The following is a 19084-nucleotide window of genomic DNA, read 5'->3' as shown; positions in this document are numbered from 1 at the left end:
TGCTGGTTAATATCTTGAGCGAGGCAGTGCGCCGTACGACTGAGAGTTTAAAAGAGACAGCAGTCTGCAGGGAACTGATCTGATATTCACTCAGAGCAAACGCATCAGGACTGGCCTACATACACAACCATACTCACACTTCCACCCCACATTTTAGAGGAGAAAAAGAACCCTCTTAACTCTTTCACAACTCTTTCTCTCACATGTGGTCTCATTTTCTCTTTTATCACTTATTTTATCGACCACTATAAGTATTATCATAGTGGTCTCATTTTCTCTTTTATCGCTTATTATTAGGGGTCGTATGATGTTGCTAAAAAGAACATTATTTTGTGTATTTGGTGTAATGAAATGTGTTTTTTTGGTTTTTATTTAAATTATTGTTTTTTTTTTATGCCCCGCCTTTCTGAAACGCCACGATTTTTACAAAGCTCATCGGTCTGAAAAGCAAGGTGTACGCTGATTGGCCAGCTATACAGTGCGTTGTGAGTGGCCGAATGCCTCAAGCGTGTGACGGAAATGTTACGCCCCTTAACATACAGTGCTCTGATGCATGTCCTGGTCAGAACAACAGCGCGACAAGACAAAAACAATAAAACCCATTACAAAGAGGCATTTGTTGTATCCAGTGGGGACATAATTACGGATTAAAATGACTTATACTGTGTTTTTTCGCGTTGCATCGCACCGCGTTAACATAAAACCATGTCTGCATTTGTGATAGGAGAAACGACAAACAACAAGTGCTACTCTATACCAGTGGTTCTCAATACCAGTCCTCACGCCCCCCAGCTCTGCATATTTTGCATGTCTCTCTTTGTTAACACCTGATTCAGATAATCAGCTCGTTAGAAGTGAGCTCCGTGCATGAACTGTGTTCCCATTGACATGGTCCCTACACAGTCTTTATTGCTCCCTACTCCCTGAGCAGAGGAGATCTGTTGATATTTACTTCACTTCAGAATATTCTTTCAAGTGGATTTGCGCTGCACAACGTCTTCACACACGGACAAGTGTGACATCATATAGCTCTGTAAATAAATACAATTTAAATTTACGTATATTAAAGTTCAATGCACTTTGGATGAATTATGTGCGTTTTGAATGCAACATATATGTTCGCTTTGAACTGGAATCATGGCGGAATATCCACTTCGCTGGGCACTTACATTCGAATAGAACAAACATCTGAAGCGATAAGAAGAACATACAAAATGTGCAGAGCAGGGGGTGCGAGGACTGGAATTTGTTAACTGCTACTCTACACTGCTCAAAACTCACGTTTGAGTCATCAGTGGCAAATACTTTACATATGTAAACATACTTACAGACTGTGCGTCAGAACAGCCAGCATTGTAGTCTTCTCTAAATATTTGGTTTGAATTGTTCTGGAACAGTATTGTAAATACAACTTAACCACTGATTTCTAGTTGTGTTCTCTTTTGGAAGGCCAAACGAATTCAAATTTTTTTTTTCCCTTTTAAAACACACACAGCGTCTCCACAATGAAACAGCCTCTACACAACATGGTGCCGGGGTTAAGAGTTATTTTTTTGTGTGAACATTTGGGTGGTGTTGTGCAAATCTTCCCACATCGTGACTAGGCATGGGCCGATTACCGGTATCAAGGTATACCGCGATTTGAAAATGTCACGGTTTCAAAACCACTAATATTTTCCATTATACCATTCCTGCGGTATGCGCTGTTTTCCATTTCTCCTCGATGACTGAAAGAGTAGGCTGAGTGCAGTGAGTAACACCGACCCCTCCTCCTCCTGTTGGTGCGAGCGAGCGGTCAGTCACGTGTGTAGGATGGCGCAACTTAAGGCCCAGGTACACTTTACATTCAGCGTTTCTTTCCGTCCCACGCACAGCTTTTAAAAGTATACTCAACCGCAGATGAGCGCGGATGGATGAGCTCGACACCCCGTACCATGGGGTGCGCCGCTGTCCACGAAGCACTCTTGATGACGAAAAGAACGTAATGCCGATGGTGCACGGATGGCCGGAATACTTTGGCCTTTACACGATCGGCAACCAGCTGTTTTTTGCCTTATTGCAACTCTCTGTTCTGGACTTGCACAAACTGCAATGCAATAATTTTCCAAAATGTCATTTATGTGAAAATATGAAGTCTGTTAACGCCCGTTAACACAGGCCAGAGAGATGCTGAAGATGGATGCACAGAGAAAAATACTCTAGCAGGCAGATCACTCACTGTTTATGATGCACAAACTATTGGAAGAAAATCCTCAATATTGATTTGGGGGTTTATATGAATGTGTTTTTGAGGGGAGCTGACTGTCTTCTGGAAAGTTTTTCGTGGTATTTTCTTTTCATCTTATCTCTGTATAGTTCATATTAAAGCAGTGTTTCAGCATAGCACAGCTTTGTTTACAGCAGTAACCAAGGAAACGCTGCATCTGGTCTGTATCTGGTGTTCCAGAGGCACCTCCTGCTGTCAGAGAGTGAATATGCATCTCATTCAGAGCTTCTGCTGTTTGTTTCGTTCAGGCATGTAGTATAATTTCACAAAGCTTGTCAGACTCAGAACATTCTGTTTTTGCTTCAAATTGGGTTATTATTAAATCAAATTGTGTGTATGATTATTATTATATAACTATATGATATGAAATGATGTAAATGATATGTATATGAATTATATAACTAAAATTAAATAACTGTAATTACAGATTTAGGTTAAATAAAGATGTCAGTCTTTATATTTTTTATTTTTAGGAAACAAATCAAAGAAAAAATAAACTAATTCTGCTGTTTCTTATATTCTGTATGCTGCTCAGAAACAAAATATATTGTGTCCAAAAATATATATATTCTGAGTGCAACTGCTGTGATTATTGGGCGCACCAGAAAACATGTCAGCAGCGTCATACGTCAGCAGCGTCGTGAACACGCTCACAACAAACCGTGGTGAGTGTGAAATCATGGGTTAAGTTATAATTTTTTTTATTTTTGGAAAAGGTTGTATTTTCGATGCTTCAAAAAATTCTAACTGACCCTCTGATGTCACATGGACTACTTTGAAAATGTTTTTATTACCTTTCTGGACGTGGACAGTATACCGTACATACATTTTTAATGGAGGGTCAGAAAGCTCTCGGACTAAATCTAAAATATCTTAAACTGTGTTCTGAAGATGAACGGAGGTCTTACGGGTTTGTAACGACATGAGAGTCATTAATGACATAATTTTCATTTTTCGGTGAACTAGCCCTTTAAGGTTATCATACTGTCAAAATTTCATACTGGTCCATGCCTAATCATGACGTAGACATGTGGGGCGTGTTTAAACGAGGTGTTTTTAGGAGGGCGTGGAGAAGTCTTAAACTTTTATAAAGAATATCTCTTTGGATTTGAGACTTTAGTCTTTGCAACTTTACAGATCTTCTTTATGCACCAAGAGCCTGTAACACTCCAGATAGAAAGGAAAAATTTAAAGTTTAGGGAATTAAACAAACTAGTATAATGTTTTAAATGTTTAGTAGTGATGGTAATGGAAGTAGCGACAAATCTTACATATTATTATGATGTAAATCTGAAAAAAAAATGTAGGGCAGGGACTTCGTCCAACAATAGTTGATCTGATTGAAAGCTTGCAGTCATTTGTTATAAAGGGGTGAGTTTGAGAGATTTTTTTTTATTTTTTTTTAGAACTACAAGGTCATTCTTGATTGTTAAAAAAATAAACATGCATGGATGGATTGTTCACAATAAGATCAATAATACGCATTTAGAAAATAGAGCAAACTTTTACTCCATGCAGACTTTAATGTTTTTATCGTAATTCATGATTGTACACTGTTTATACACTGAAAAAAAATAAAAAATAAAAATATATTGGTGACATTTATGGTAAAATACTTGCACCTGTGGTTGCCAGAACTTTACTGTAAAAAAAAATATGGTAGCGACATTTTAGGTTTTATCGACTTAAATTTATGGTTTTCAATACAATTACTTATTTTTTTGTACGTATTGTACTGTAAAATTTCATTAAATGTAATAACACTTATTTACCATATATAGTACGGAAATTTACTGTTTAACCAATTAATGGATTTTTGTAGCATTTTTACAGTCTTTTGCTGTTAAAATCATGATAATTTATACAGTGTACAGAACAGTTACTGTAGGTGATTCAAGAAGTTTAAGCAGAGATTATTTACTGAAAATAGCCTGGAATTCAGGATACATCTGATCTTTGGACACACAATGAGTCAAACCTAAACTTTAAATTGAAACCTAAACTTTCTACTGAAACCCAACATTAGCCAAAAATGTGTCTGCTCTTACGCCTGAATACATTTCTCCTTCAATTTTTTTAAGATGCCTGGCAATACAAATGGTTTGTCAGAAGTAAGTAGGTTTGTATTTAAAGGCTACTGGATTCCCTTTGTCAGATGGTGTGCAATAAAAAGACCCTGTACTTAACTTAGTTCCATCATTATGCAGGGGCACACTGGATGCTGTCAGTTTACTCCTCAACTGAAGAGGAAACAACTGATGTAGTTTGGTCTTTATGTAGTACCGCTGTTAATGGGTCAAAGAACTACTAACCTACCCACTCTTGTTACTTAAACATCACACAACTGCTGGTTTCTTATGAGCATGAAAAAGCATGAATCATAGGGTTGTCTATTTAAAATGTTTATTTCGCAATCAAACTACAGCTAGGAGTAATTATCCAGAAAAATGTTGTCCTGACTGGAAGACATAAAACAGGGGTCGTCATGATTTTATCAGGAAGTCTGGTCACCCTTGGGGGTGGGCTGGTAAGAAAACACCGACCAACCACTCAAAACACCAGATCACACAAAAGAAAAAAAAATACATTTTGAACACATTAGCAACACACTGGCAAATATGCCATGGACAATCTTGACTCACTTTTTTCCACAAAATGTAAAAAATCTAGTTCTAAAAACCTAAACTTTTGACCGCATGATGCATTTTATAAGTTGTGTAGTAAAACAATTAAACACAAGGAGCTGTTCACCAGTAAACAAGTGGACACGATCAGTTTGTGTTAATAATACAATATGACTAATGCAGCTTTTTTACTCAAGCTGGACAAACATTTCAAACTCAAAGTAGGTAGCAGATCTGGTTCAAGATTAAAGTCTGTGTGCGAAATCCAAGTTTATTTCCACCCCAAAAATGCTGTTTCTCAAATGGAAACTGTTACGATGAAATATTACGATGATGAACTGACGTTACAGTGTTAATCATGACCAGTCGCAACTCGTTTGGTGCAGTCCAGACCTTTCACGCACAGAGCTTGCACACACTCATGCAGTCTTTGCTAGGGGGACCGTAGTTAAGAGGAGTGAAAGATGGTTATTAGACTCCCGTGTCGTGACCCACTGCTGACTCACATGTTAACGGGGGGCTTTGGTTCTTTCCCATAATGCTGAGGGTGCCTGCGGTGCCAATGTGTCACAAGCAGCTGTTTTCTGCTTTATTAACATATACGCTTTTATTCATGCAGTCTGTCATGCTTCCATTTATCTAGTGCCTTATCCATTCAGGCATCCTACTTGCTCTGGATGTGACACTGAGCACTGGGTTTGGGAGAAGAGGACCAAACGGAAACACACACACACACACACACACACATATAGGAGTTTTATGAGCTGGGTGGAGTGTACACACATCAAACATGCAGAATGCATGTGTTTGTGTTTAGGGAGCCTAGTGATGTAAACAAAACCCTTGAAGTTCTCTATGAAACTTTTCCTGATCCTTTTTGAGCAACAAACATTGGGTCCCTCTTTATATTAGGTGGCCTTAACTACCATGTACTTACATTAATATTAAGCGTGTTGTGCACATACATGTTTTTACACTGTACTTATATTTTAAAAATACCTGCATGTAATTACATCTAGAAATATTCTGTTAACCCACCCTTAAACCTACCCATACAACCAAACCTGTCCCTAACCTTACCCGCATCCCACTTCAAAAGCAGCAAAAGTGTTTTGCAATTCAATATGAACACAATAAGTGCATTGTACCTATTTTATGTAAGTACTTAGCAGTTAAGGCTATAAAGTGGGACCAAACATTGTAACTCACATCATTCTAACTCAAAGAATGCAGCTTGTTAAAGAGGTGAGCTATTATTATTTTTATAAGCATTCAGATTTATGGTTTTCACTAGACTGACAAAAAAAAAAAAAAATGCATATTAACATTGAAGTATAGAGCTAAACCACCACTGGGGTCAGTAAGAATTATGAATGTTTTTTGAAAAAGAAGATTCTTATGCTTTCCAAGGCTGCATTTATTTGATAAAACCACTGTAAAATTAATAATATATATACATTTTTAAATAACTGTTTTCTATTTATAATAAATACTTTAATAATTTATAAAAAAATAATAATAATAATAATTTAATTTATTTCTGTGATGGCAAAGCTAAATTTTGAGCAGCAATTACGCCAGTCATCACTTTCAAATGATCCTTCAGAAATCATTCTAATATGCTGATTTGGTGCTCATAAAAGATTTCTTAATATTATCAGTGTTGAAAATAGTTGTGATGCTGGAAACAGTGTTAAATTTTTTCAGGATTCTTAGCTTAATATAAAGATTAAAAGAATAGCATTTAGCTGAAAACATATATCATTCTTTACATTAAAAATTTTTTTTACAGTCATTTTTGATCAATTTCATGTGCCCTTGCTAAATAAAAAGTATGAATTTCTTAAAAAATCAAAATCACTTCGGAGTGATCAAATAACAGCATATTGGCAGCCACCAACCCTAGCATCATGGCATCTACTATTTAATAAACAAATGCTGCTCTTGTTTACATTATGCTAATAAACACGGTTTAGAGAATTGTTAACATTACAGTGCATTAAAGAGGGGAAAAAACATCCAGAGAATCAACTTTATTTGTACTGATAAGTAAAAGTATTTTCCACAACAGCAAAGATGATACTGGGTGCAGGACGAGCGTGCGGTATCACCATTGTGCACTTAACCCCAGGTTGCTCCAGGGGGATTGCCTGAGCAACAAGTGTACAGTTAGTCACTTTGGATAAAAGCATTTGCTAAATAACTACTTACAGTGTTCAGCATGTGATTACTGACATATTAAAGTAACATGCCACAATCAATTTAAATACAGTAAGCATGTATGAAAGAACACTGGCTGGAAACACAAGCACTGATGTAAAGCAGAAGCGAGAGTAGATGATTGTGCTCAACATGCGTGTTTTCACAGACAGATAATACGTCCCAAGTGTTGCACTCTTGTGATTGTTCGACACCTAACATGTCCCCACAATCCCACAGTGACCAGCGCCAACTGCTCTGCAGATTGAGAAGCCTCGCTGACAATGTGGCCTCATTAACTGACCGTCCTCAGACATATTAAGTTTCAGAAGTGAATGAGTGGTGGCTTGTTATTATATCTAGTAAACAGAAGCAAAATCAATTGGATCTGTAAAGATCCACATCGTTGTCAGTCTTTATGTTACATAGAGGACACATAAAGTCAAAACAAGGAAAGCAAGAAACTGGAGACCTTCTCTGTGTGACAGCAGAACACTTTTAGCCAGAGCCGCGGCAATAAACAAGGTGACAACTTTCCCGACTTCACCGCGCTTGCGAAGGATTTATGTTGATGCAAGTTTGGCGGTCTTAAATATTCATTAAGTAAACATTAAATACTCTTTGAACAGACAACATTAGCAAACGGATTCCAGGAAACCAACAACCTGTGTACACTTGCGTGGGATTTGGTGACCTGCATGTGTTCAACAGTGACAGAAGCAAGCACTGCCCTGAGGAAGGAGAATAAGTCCAAGACAGAAAGTCATCCGAGATGGCGTCCTGGAGGCTCGTCAGACATTTTGAGATCGATCATAAACATATTCGTTTAGCTAATGATCTGAATTACCTGTCATATGAACCTGGCACAAAGCCGAAGGATGAAAGAAGCCAGATAATGCCGCCCTCATTACCAATCAATGAGCATCAGGGGAACCAACAAACCTTCAAGAGAGAAAAAGAGCAAAAAGGAGAGAGGAATCCACAAACTAAAATCTTTCAAGCCATTTCAAACATGTCTCTAAACTGTGACATTTTTCAACGAAAAAGCCTTATAAATTATTGGAGTGACATCATTTCATCACAGCATACAGCTGATATAACTGCAATGACTGCATTAATTCAAACATTTCTGCCCTGGTTAAATGTGTCTACTGCAGAACAAAAATCGTACAAAACGTGTCTCAGTAACTGCTTGTTCTGACACAAACATTCAAGCACTTCATGAGTCACATTCAACATTCCAGAAAGTGACGGTGTATCATAGTGCACAAAACATGCTTTCCATCTCCCTGCTGTTTGAGTGTTTGTGCAGCAGAAGAGGGTCATGTTTGGCTGTGATAAGTCGCTCGGCTCTGGACCTGTGATTGACTGAGGCTGTGTTTACCTGAAAGCCTGCCCTCATCAGCAGCGGTAGACGACAACACAACACAAACATGAACATCTGCTGGGCTACAGGCCACCTCGGAGATCCTGCTCTGGTTAGGACACAAATATGCAGTCTACTAAAGGTTGGGTTAATCATTTAGTTGCTTTTTGTTCACGTTTTAACTGGCTTTTATTTGTCAGTGGATTTTCCACTTTATACTGACACCTGTTGGCCTGGATGCATGAAGGTTGGTTTACTTCACAACAGTTTTTATCTCACACTATACACATTAATAAAGCATTCTTTTAATATATAACATTTTGGATTCAATCTTAGTGATTTTTGTGCATTGTTGGTGGCTGCATGGCTTGCTGTTCTTTCACACTTTTTATCTCTACAGTTGCTGTGAGTTGCACAATTCTTTATGCTTGTATGACATCTCAAAGCACTAGGTAAAATATATGTTATTGTACTATTTGTTAGTAAAACAGTCAATTGTATGAGACATACTGGTCATGTGATTGCATCTTTGGTTGCAGTTTGGTCTAGATAACTGATATGACATCTCATCTTTTATCCATCACTTTGAAATTCCTTAAAAGTACTGTTTATGTCATTAGAAGCAAAACCTTTCTATAATTAGCAAACAATTACTAAGAGAAAACTGTTAAGTTATAAGAAAACTGTTTTCAGGGTCAAGAGGTAAAGTTGTAAGATGCAAATCTGAATATAACAAAGACAAGCTGATCAAAGATAAACGTTTAATGCCAAAGCTATCTAAACAAAGCATTCTAAAATTAGATTCGGGATCCTTTTTCCCATCACTGTCGTCCTGCTTCTATTTTAATACCAAACAAAGAGTCTATCACAGTTTATTTCACTCGATCAGACGGGCCATGAAAACGCACCACTGTCCCCACAGACAGCGCCAAAGAAACATCATTATTCCAGCTGTCATAATCAACTAGCTTTTTTGCATGACAGATGTGCAGTAGGCCTGAGGGGGCGGTGCTACATTTTAGACAGCAATTTACAGGCTTTGCTCGGATGCGTTTGTTCACTCAGGTGCGGCAGGTGCGTGCGCGGGGAGCAGGCTTATCGCGAGCCGCGCTGTTGCTATGGGTCGGCAGCTTCCGTTGCCACGGCGCCAACAGGCGAAGGCTGGAGGCCCTGGATGGAGGGGGATCTTGTGAAGGGAAGAGAGTGAGGCTCCGCGCTCTTCGCAAGCGCGCAACCTGTGGAGACTGCTGCGCCCACACCAGCTGTCTGATAAGAAGGGAAATTCAAACAGATGCACTTTAGAAATGAGGGGGCATCACTTGACGGTGCTTCATTTCACCATTTGAGATGCTCTCAACAGGAATAATCACACTGTGAAATGATGCGCTGATGACAGCACCCCTGAGTTCATTTCAGCTACTGGACTGTGATCAATGCAGTCGGGCCGCAAAGAAGATTTAAATGTCATTTTGAAGTCTGAAGCAGCTGACAGGATAATCGATTGGCATCTGTGCGCGCGTCTCTGACCACATGATCTATATGCATGATCAGGCCGTGGCGAGCCATCCAACAAGTTCATCAACTACATAAACGCTTTCCCTCCAAAATAATAATAAAATAGCTGTCGGGCGGGGTGGTGGTTGTATTGCATGACATTTGTGATCGTCCTCCAATGGATATATGAGTGCGGCATAGTGTGTGTGAAAATGGAAGGGTTCGGTTTTTGGGTACACCCCCGCGTCATGCCCATGATAATGCCAAACACCTCATCATACACCCCCAAAAAACATCCATATGGAACACAACACACACACACACACACAACATAGTTGGCAAACAGAGGGAAGACAAATAGAGAAATTACCTTGATGGTTTTCAAGGGTGTCCTCCGGTAATGTACATGTTTTTGCTTTCATTTACCATATATGTGGTCCAGCTTTATCCGAAGGTGAATGAGGAAAAGGTTGTAAAAAAGGAGGGTGGGGGGTAGGAAAAAAACAACCCAAGGGAAAGAAGTGAAAGAAAAAAGGGGGAAGAAGAAAAATGGAAAACGCAAAGCGTAAGATATTTCCTTGTCTTGCGGCTTAGTTAATATTACCTGATCCCCATTATGGAGCTAAAGATCAGGAAAGGATAATCGCAGGAACCACCTAAGAAAACGAACCAGTGCATCTTTGGAACATCCGGGGCCCTACCTAAGAAACATGATACCAGCGCCGCTTGCTGATAATCGATAATCAAATCGGCGCGATTCGCTCGAAACGGTTCGAAAAGGATGCTGCAAGAGCCAGGAGAAGCGCAGGAAAAGCGGGCGTAGGTTTCAGAGACCGTTTCAGAAAGCGCAGCAAAAAGGTAAAAGGTGTATATTCCAGATCTCACGGGCTTCAATCTTCACATGTGATCGATTCCATCTGAGATGTTCCACAACAGGCGTAAGGTTGCGTCGCGCCTCGTTTAGGAAATAGAGTGCAGAATCGGCCGCGTCCAGTCCATATTGGAGAGAAAGGGGAGTAGTCAGTCTGTGGCCCTGCGGAGAGAGAGCGCACACCACCAGCCTCTCTGCAATGATCTGACGACCAAACCCCCTCCCCTGTAGACTCCCTGACTGCTTCCAGATGTGACTGCGCTAGAAAGGAGAATAAATCCTCCACGCTTTCCACACGGGCTGTATCTCTTGAGGGGGAGAGAGCAAACTTGGGACTCAACTCCAATACAGTGAAGCGTAGCCAGACTAAGAACCGTTTTCGAGTTTTTTACAGTCCGGAATCATGTCAGAAGATGATCTGTACCACAACCAACCTGCCGTAAATACGCTCACAGTCACGGGCTCCATGCACCATGTTTAGACATTATCCACTTCCTGCTGCCTGCCGGGATGCCACTTCTGGGGAGAATGTTGAGTTACCCAGCAGCAGGTGTCGGGGCTGGTTTTTCCCTCAGCTGAGGTTTAACCGGCCTGATCTTCCCATGGCTGAGGACTGGTGGGCTCTGATAAAGGGGACGATGGGGCCTGGGAATTTCTGCCCAAGATGACTGAGAATCTTTCAATCAGTACGGCCTAGTACGAATTTAGCAGGCCCTTCCCTGGTCCCTCCCTCCAGCCATGAGAAAACTTCACATGTCCCCAAGAGACATCCCCTGCCCCCAGACTATCATTTCTCACTCTCTGCGCGTCAGAAATTGCAGATTCTGAATTTTCAATCAGTCGGAAAGAATCATGAAGCATGTAGCAGGAAAGTTCACCCTCTGGATGAATGAAAAACAAGCTCTCCCAGTGCATGGACGTTCAACCTACGGCCAAGTTCTTTGATAGAATTTGCCTTTGAACAAAAGTTCATGACAGAGGTCAGCGGTTTCCCTTCAGCATCCTCAAATAATTGATTAACTTTGGTGTGTTTATACAAAGCACTGAGGAAGGTGTTCACAAAGTGTTTTTCAGTGCCACCCTACAATCATAAGCTTCAGAAGGAAAACTGGTTAATGCATGGCATCAAAGATAAAGTTCCTCCCAGCTTCCACACCCACATGTCAAATGTCAAGACGAATCATGTCTCTGTCTGCACACTGAGTGTGATATACAGCAGTGGCAGTGCTCTACAGGCCACAGGCTGTATGACTCTTTTACTAACACTATAATTAACCAATTAACTAAACTTAACTGAGGCTACACATCCTCTTCCCTTCTGCACTGACTCTTACCCTATTTATCTCCATGTAATGGGGAAAGGGTTTAGGTCTAAGGTAAATGCTAAAATATGAAGGGTACCAACTTTTTTTGGCAAGATTTATCATCCCGGGTGAAACGTACAAGTTTGTACATAAAAAGATAAATTTTAGCAATATCATAAAAACTGCATGGGCTGCTGTGCTCTGTAGAATAGGTCTGAAATCCTGCCGAGAACGATGACAGATCACGAGTAATTGTATAGTGATGCCCTCTAGTGGTAAACGAGTAAATGTCGTCGAGTAAATTATGCTTTAGAAGGTGCATTTTTATAATACGCCAGTCACTCTAAAAGCAAACCCTGGTGTCTTGCTCAAGGGCACAATAGCATTCAGTTTCTACGTTTTTCCTGTTGCAAACCTTCATGTAAAGTCCCTAGCTGAAACCTCTTTTTAGGGTACACAAATTTATTGTTACAATGCTAATGTGTGTATTGGCATGACAGTTTGTCATGTGCAAAGGCATGAATTCGGCTACTAATACAATTTTAAAGTGAGATATGATTATTTTAATAAGTCAAAAGGGGGATAAATAGAGACAATATAAATAATTGATTATATTGTTTGCTATTAATTTCTATTGGATTAGAACAAGGGGATGCTGAAATGGGGGGGATCCTAAGTGCACCTTTAAATAACAGTAACATAGGGAGGTTTTCCTCTGGACTGCGAATTGTAGCCTGTGTGTTTTAGAAGGAACACACAAACAAACTAAACAATTACAAAAATGTAATGCCTACCAGAGGATGAATAGTGCAGGAATGCGAGAATTAAATCCTCAAGGGCTCCCCTGGATGCTCAAACTCTGCAGCGTCAGCTCACTTCATCAGTATCAATGACCAAGATGTAAAAATTAAAGGTCTGGTGGGTCTCAGGTGAGCTCAAGCCATGCTGCTGCAGGGGGCGGGGCCTCAGGCTCATCGGTTAGTCATACTCCTCGATTACTTTTCCTGTGTGCGCGCGAGCTCAGCGATCAGCTCGTGCTGTCTTCTTGTCAGCGCAAACATGGCGAGAGCGGTAGCCGATCAGGGAGTTAGATAAGTGTCATAATAAAGCGATATATTCGTGTTATGTTAGTTTGTAGATGATTGAAAACATATAGCAGGAAACCGGAACGTGAACTAAAGTGTTTCAGTCCTGTTTTTCAGAGTTGAATCTCGTTTTAAAGGAGTTTTAGGATTTGTGCGGTTTTAAGTGCAGGTAAGTTTCACTCTTGTCCGATCTATAACAGGGCAGCAGCAGCTCACCAAGGCCTCAGTTATTTTGTTTATAAACTTTTGGAGGTATGAATTATTAAATTATTAATGGCAAAGCATCAGTGTTACTATTGTTCATACACGTTTGGGGATTTGAACAAACCGCTATCCCGCACTAACGTGACCAAACTTCTGTAGTAAACCGTCCCGCAGAAGAGTTTGTACTACAGACATGAATGATGCCTCAGATCGAGGCGCGCTATTATTGTACTAGACATCGATTTTACGTATGATGAAGAGAGAACCGAACCAAATCTAGAGGACATATAAAATACAGACTTGCGGTTGGGCAAAGCAGTAATAACAACTTGCATAGGAACACTGTCAAGTACACATGCAAGACTAATTTATTTCATTTATTTAACTGTATCAACATTAATTCCTGATGTATTTATATTTCAATTAAATTAATTTCACAGCTCTGATTTATTTAATAAACGTAAACGGACTTACCTTTATAAAATATTTAAATGTGTGCATGCTTTTTTTTTTTTTTTGAAAGGATAGTTCACTCAAAAATAAAAATTCTGTCATTAATTACTCACCCTCATGTCGTTCACAACCCCTAAGAGCTTCGTTCATCTTCAGAACACAAATTAAGATATTTTTGATGAAATCCAAGAGCTTTCTGATCCAGACAGCAAAGCAACTGACACATTCAAGGCCCAGAGAGGTAGTAAGGACATTGTTAAAATATGTTACGAAGCTACATGAATTTTTTTGTGTGTGTGTGTGCAAAGAAAACAAAAATAATGATTTTATTCAACAATTTCTTCTCTTTCTTGTTAGTTTTCGACGTGCATTCACGAGAGCACCACGACGCATGCGTGTGCATTCTTCTGCTTGCTTGTAAACAAGGAGCAACGCATGCATTGTGTGAAGCTTTGTTTTACTTTTTTTGTGGGGTGAAGGTTTGTTCTACTTTTACAACTTAATATCTAAATTTTATGTCTTCATTTAAAGTATTGAGACACAACCAGTCTAGTGGAGATCTTACAATTATCAAAACAATAAAACGTGCAGTATAAAGTAAAATATATTTAAACATATTTCAGAAAAAGTATTTTTGTGGAGTAGGTAAAATATCTCTAATAGTCTGTGATGATACTGATGCATGTAAACAATTGCTGATCAGCCTTACAGTTTCAAAAAACTGAATGTTTTAGTAAACCGTAATCTCGGTCATCTTCATGGGTTTTTTTAAAGATCATATATTTTATTTACAGAACAGGACTGGAGTCATGACTGCAAGCACAGGTGGCGGCGGGAGCTGTTTATCCATGAGTCTGTCTGCCCTAAAGAGACTCGACCCCTACATCAGCAGCATCACAGACCTGGCCAGCCAAGTAGCACTTTACACCTTCAACAACACCACTAATGAATGGGTAAACCATGATATCAACAAAATTAATAACAGTTAATGGATAGGTAGATGATTGATTATTCTAAAATTATTTGGACTTTTTTTTTTTTTAAATAGCAGTTTATTTTTATTTTAAGTTAAATTTAAATATATAAATGCATTTGTGTTCTCTAGGAAAAGACAGATGTGGAGGGAACTCTTTTTGTCTATAACAGGTTTGTATGTTTTTTTTCTGATGTCTTCAACAGTGAAGCAACACACGTGTATGTCCTGAATCAGAACCCTAGAGATCTAACTCTCTTCTAAAGGTTAAAAAAAATTTTTTGCATGCGTGATATTCCTCAGCCTTCTGATATAACACTGACTGTACACTTGACTGCACTAACACTGCAAAACACCTACTCACAGTTGTGTAGGTCCATCAGATTCATAAGCTTTAGTTTCCCACTCGTGTTGTGAGTTCTAATGTCAGTTTTCTGTGCATCAGGTTTGCCTCCCCCAGGCACGGCTTCACCATCCTGAATCGGTTGAGCATGGACAACCTGACCGAACCCATCACTAAAGACTTAGATTTCCAGCTGCAGCATCCATTTCTCCTGTACAGGAATGCTCGCTGTAAGTCACTCTATTTGTGAAAAAACATCTCAAATGCATCAAAGTAAAGAGCTCGTACAGCTGTATAATACACATAGCTAAAAGTATGCAGATTTGATTTATTGTTCAAGTTGTTTTTCATAAAAGAATCCTTACATAATGTGACAAGATGAAAGTATCTGTGTTAGGAACAATAATGTTATAACAGACAGGGTTAAAAACCTCAATGTACATTGTACATTTATACATTTTGCAGATGCTTCTATGGAAAGTGACTTACATTGCATTCTTTTGACCAATTCATGCATTCCCTGTGAATCGAACCTATGGCCTAGGTGTTGCTAGCACCATGCTCTAATGCTTGAGCTACAGGAATGCTCACATGAGGACTTGGGGAGATGAACTCATGTAGTATTACTCTATGTTTGGGGAAATTAAAATTCTGATGTTCAGCCAACAAAGGCCCAGATGTACTTCATTTTCCATGTTTCCCTCGATCTCATGCTTAGTTGACAAGCAAGCCTTTGAAAGTAAATTTCACTGACCATGAGTGCAAATAGATGCACGTGGATCTTTCTTTCGAAGGGTTCAGGTCACACACACGGCTGCACAGACACAAAAATTGGACTGGATATGGATGGTGCATGATTGCCAAATGTTTTGGACACCATTTGGGTGTGTATTTGGCATGCCGTGTTAAACGGATTGCTTATAACAGATGTTAATACCAGGTGTAAACAGCACAGGCAGTACAGGGTAAGCATCCATCCAAAAAGTGAAGAACTTCATAGCAGTAAAAGTGTGTCTGAATTGAGAGAGCTGTCAGACTGGCGTCTGTGTGTGTGTGTGAGATCAGACATCCCTGGCAGGCGTGCCTGCATGAGAGGCCCCAGAGCCACAGTGCCTTATATGGTGCAGAGAAGTATGTGTTTCTCTTCCAGTTTCCTGCCAGCATCACAGACCCGACCAGCCAATACTGATTAGATAACAAGCCTCTCTCACACACACACATGGACAGGCTTCCAAGGAAATTCGTGATAAAGAGACCTGCAAATAGAGTGCATGCGGAAAAGCCTTAAGTACTTCAGGCTGATTGAATGAATCATTGTAGATCTTAATGTTTCAGCCAGTCCAAAACTGATTTTTGAGCATTGCAGTGACAGTGAAAATCTGTGCTACTGCTAACTGACTGATGGGAAAATCTATCCTGGGTGCTTCCAAATGTAGGTGAGAGTTTACTGGCCAACTATTCCACTGATTTATGTGCCACAGAGTGGATTTTTATTTCCGATCAAACTCGCCACCTCAATTGTAGAATGTTGTGAGTGGTAGCCATAGAACTGCTCTGTGGCTGAAAAATGTTCTAAGTGATTGTTAGTGTGTTGTTGCTCACTCTGGGGTGTTCTAGGGAACTTGGTTACTATGGTGGCCCAGTAGTGTACAACACAATGAAATTAGCACAATACAACAGAAACAAGCCACAAGACAACAAAATTAGCACAACACAACATAATTAGTCCTATGTGCTGTGTTCGGAGACTACTGGGCCACCATAGTTTACAGTCAAAAGAGCCCACCAATAAGTCTCAATTATATAGAATTCTTCAGGTATGATGTAGGCCAACCAATAATTTAGCATCACACTGGTTCCCTAAAAAAAGCCAATTGGATTTTTCCATTGACTCTTAGATTATTGCAGATAAAAATAAACACTGTGAGCAATAAATGCTTATGATTCTTATCAAGTAGAAGAAGAAGAACATTATCAAGATAATCTTCACAGATAAACACAACATTCATGAATTTTGAAATCTAAATACAGTCCTTAGAAGAAGGGAAAAAAAACTAAATTTAGGCTATAAACTAACTACACCATGGTGGCATGATTTCAAAGTCACTGACATTATGCTTCTGACAGCTCTTTCAATCTTAGAGTTTGAGGCAGAATAGTTTGCAAGATAGTGAGTATAATCACAGTGTGAAGTTGTAAAAGTGGACTAGTAAGCAGATAAGATTTACTGTTTTTGATATCGATACGGTGTAATGTCCCCATCAGCTTTTATTTTCAGGAAACTTAAAAGCTTAAATCACAAGTAGGGGATTACTTCTATACTTGCTATAGAATACAATGCAAAAACGCTTGAGACCTTATTTTAGGCATTTGACCAAATCCCATTAAAAATACCCACTGATATTGGGAAGTGCGTTGCCAGGTTTTAGACTCATTCCTGCAGGACTTTATTCTGGTTTCTATATATGGCCCCTGTCCCTGGTTCAATGTCAATCTAAGGAATACTTTCCTGTTATATTATCCACCAGATGAAAACTAAATCTGGCGACTTATAGTACAGCTCTCCTTAATAGACCACACGATTTGAGGTACTGTTCATGTCTGTAGCACAAATTATTTTTTGAGCTATTTTAATAGTTGAATACTATACTAGTAATAATAATGCCTTTACAAACATTATTAATAAAGTTTTAGACAATGGGAAGTAAGACCTACACTGTCCATCTTAAACACATCGCTCTTCGTAATGTGCAGAGGGTGCTGGATTCCGTCAGCTCCTCACTTAAACAAACACAGTGTTGTGATTGTGATTTGTAACTGTGTAGCTGGAGACTTTCAGCAGGACTCTCGCGTATACAAAGCTCTTACCTCCTGGCCGCACGAACGTGTAGTCCAGCTCTCTCTCCGACACCAGCTTCCCTTTGAACCGCACCTCCACATCCTCCTCCAGTCGCTCGTGCTTCAGCCTGCGCCGACTGAACAGCCCCCGCAGCATCTTTTTTCTCTTACTGAGATTTGAATCCTCGGCCGATTGAAGCTTTGGTCTGTTTGAAGTCGGTCAGAAGTTCACCGTCTCTTCACTGCGTGTATGGATTCCACTCCATTCAGTAAAACATGCACCGAATGCTTTGCACTCTACACGAGCGAGGGGTGTGTGGTTCGGGTCTCTGTTTTTCTTTTCTCTTTGTTGTGTTTTGCTAAGTTCAACTTCAAGAGCGCTCGCAGTGTCCTCTCATCCCTCTCTATCCTTGTTCTCCTCCCCCTGCTCGCTCTCTCTTACTCTCAGAGTTGGGATCCTCGGTTCCCAGGCAGTATTTTGTTTGGGTTTTTTCCCTAGGCGCTGACCCACATGGTGCTCTCTGCTCTGAGATTGAACAGTTGTGGATATAGCACCAGACCCCTCTCTCTCTCTCTCTCTCTCTCTCTCTCTCTCTCTCTCTCTCTCTCTCTCTCTCTCTCTCTCTCTCTCTTCGTTTACTTGCCCTTGGTTTTTATCTCTCTGCTACTTCTGGAGGTGAATGGAACAGGTCCTGATTCAGCTGTCAGCACCAGGTTCTAAGTTTAGTTCATGAGGAACCACAGTCTGAACTTATCACTGAAATCGCTATTAATTGTTCCTAATACGGTTGCTCTTTAAAATGAGCAGTGACTGTTGCCACAAGCATCTGAAGACTTGGTCTTTAAAGATGTTTTGGTGTCCTGGCACAGCAGTTGGCTCCAGTTCTGCTTGGGCATTTGGCGGTTTGGACTCTCTGGGAAAGGAATTTTGGCTTGAGTGGACTGTGTGTATGTATGTATGATGGCACTGTAAGTACTTGTATGCTGTCAGTTTCGGTGGTCCTTTTCCACTGCTAATTCTGATGCTGTGTTAAGCTGCATGTCGCCAGGGGCTGGCAGGTCGC

The 19084-nt window shown here is 39.9% G+C and overlaps 1 protein-coding gene across 1 annotated transcript in view; it reads right to left on the bottom strand.

Moving 5' to 3' along the window:
* The window catches only part of LOC109104295 (voltage-dependent L-type calcium channel subunit alpha-1C-like), a 130943-nt gene extending 112635 nt beyond the window's left edge, over positions 1-18308 (bottom strand). Inside the window, 1 exon segment of the mRNA XM_042722639.1 lies at positions 18051-18308. Coding sequence (XP_042578573.1) covers positions 18051-18177 — 127 coding nt within the window. The 5' untranslated portion in view covers positions 18178-18308.
* Between the last annotated feature and the right edge of the window lie 776 nt (positions 18309-19084).

The sequence above is a fragment of the Cyprinus carpio genome, chromosome B4 (genome assembly GCF_018340385.1).
Source record: "Cyprinus carpio isolate SPL01 chromosome B4, ASM1834038v1, whole genome shotgun sequence".
In the NCBI taxonomy this organism is placed as follows: Eukaryota; Metazoa; Chordata; class Actinopteri; order Cypriniformes; family Cyprinidae; genus Cyprinus; species Cyprinus carpio.
The sequence above is the reverse complement of the archived record's forward strand: the minus strand, read 5'-3'. Positions and strand labels throughout refer to the sequence as shown.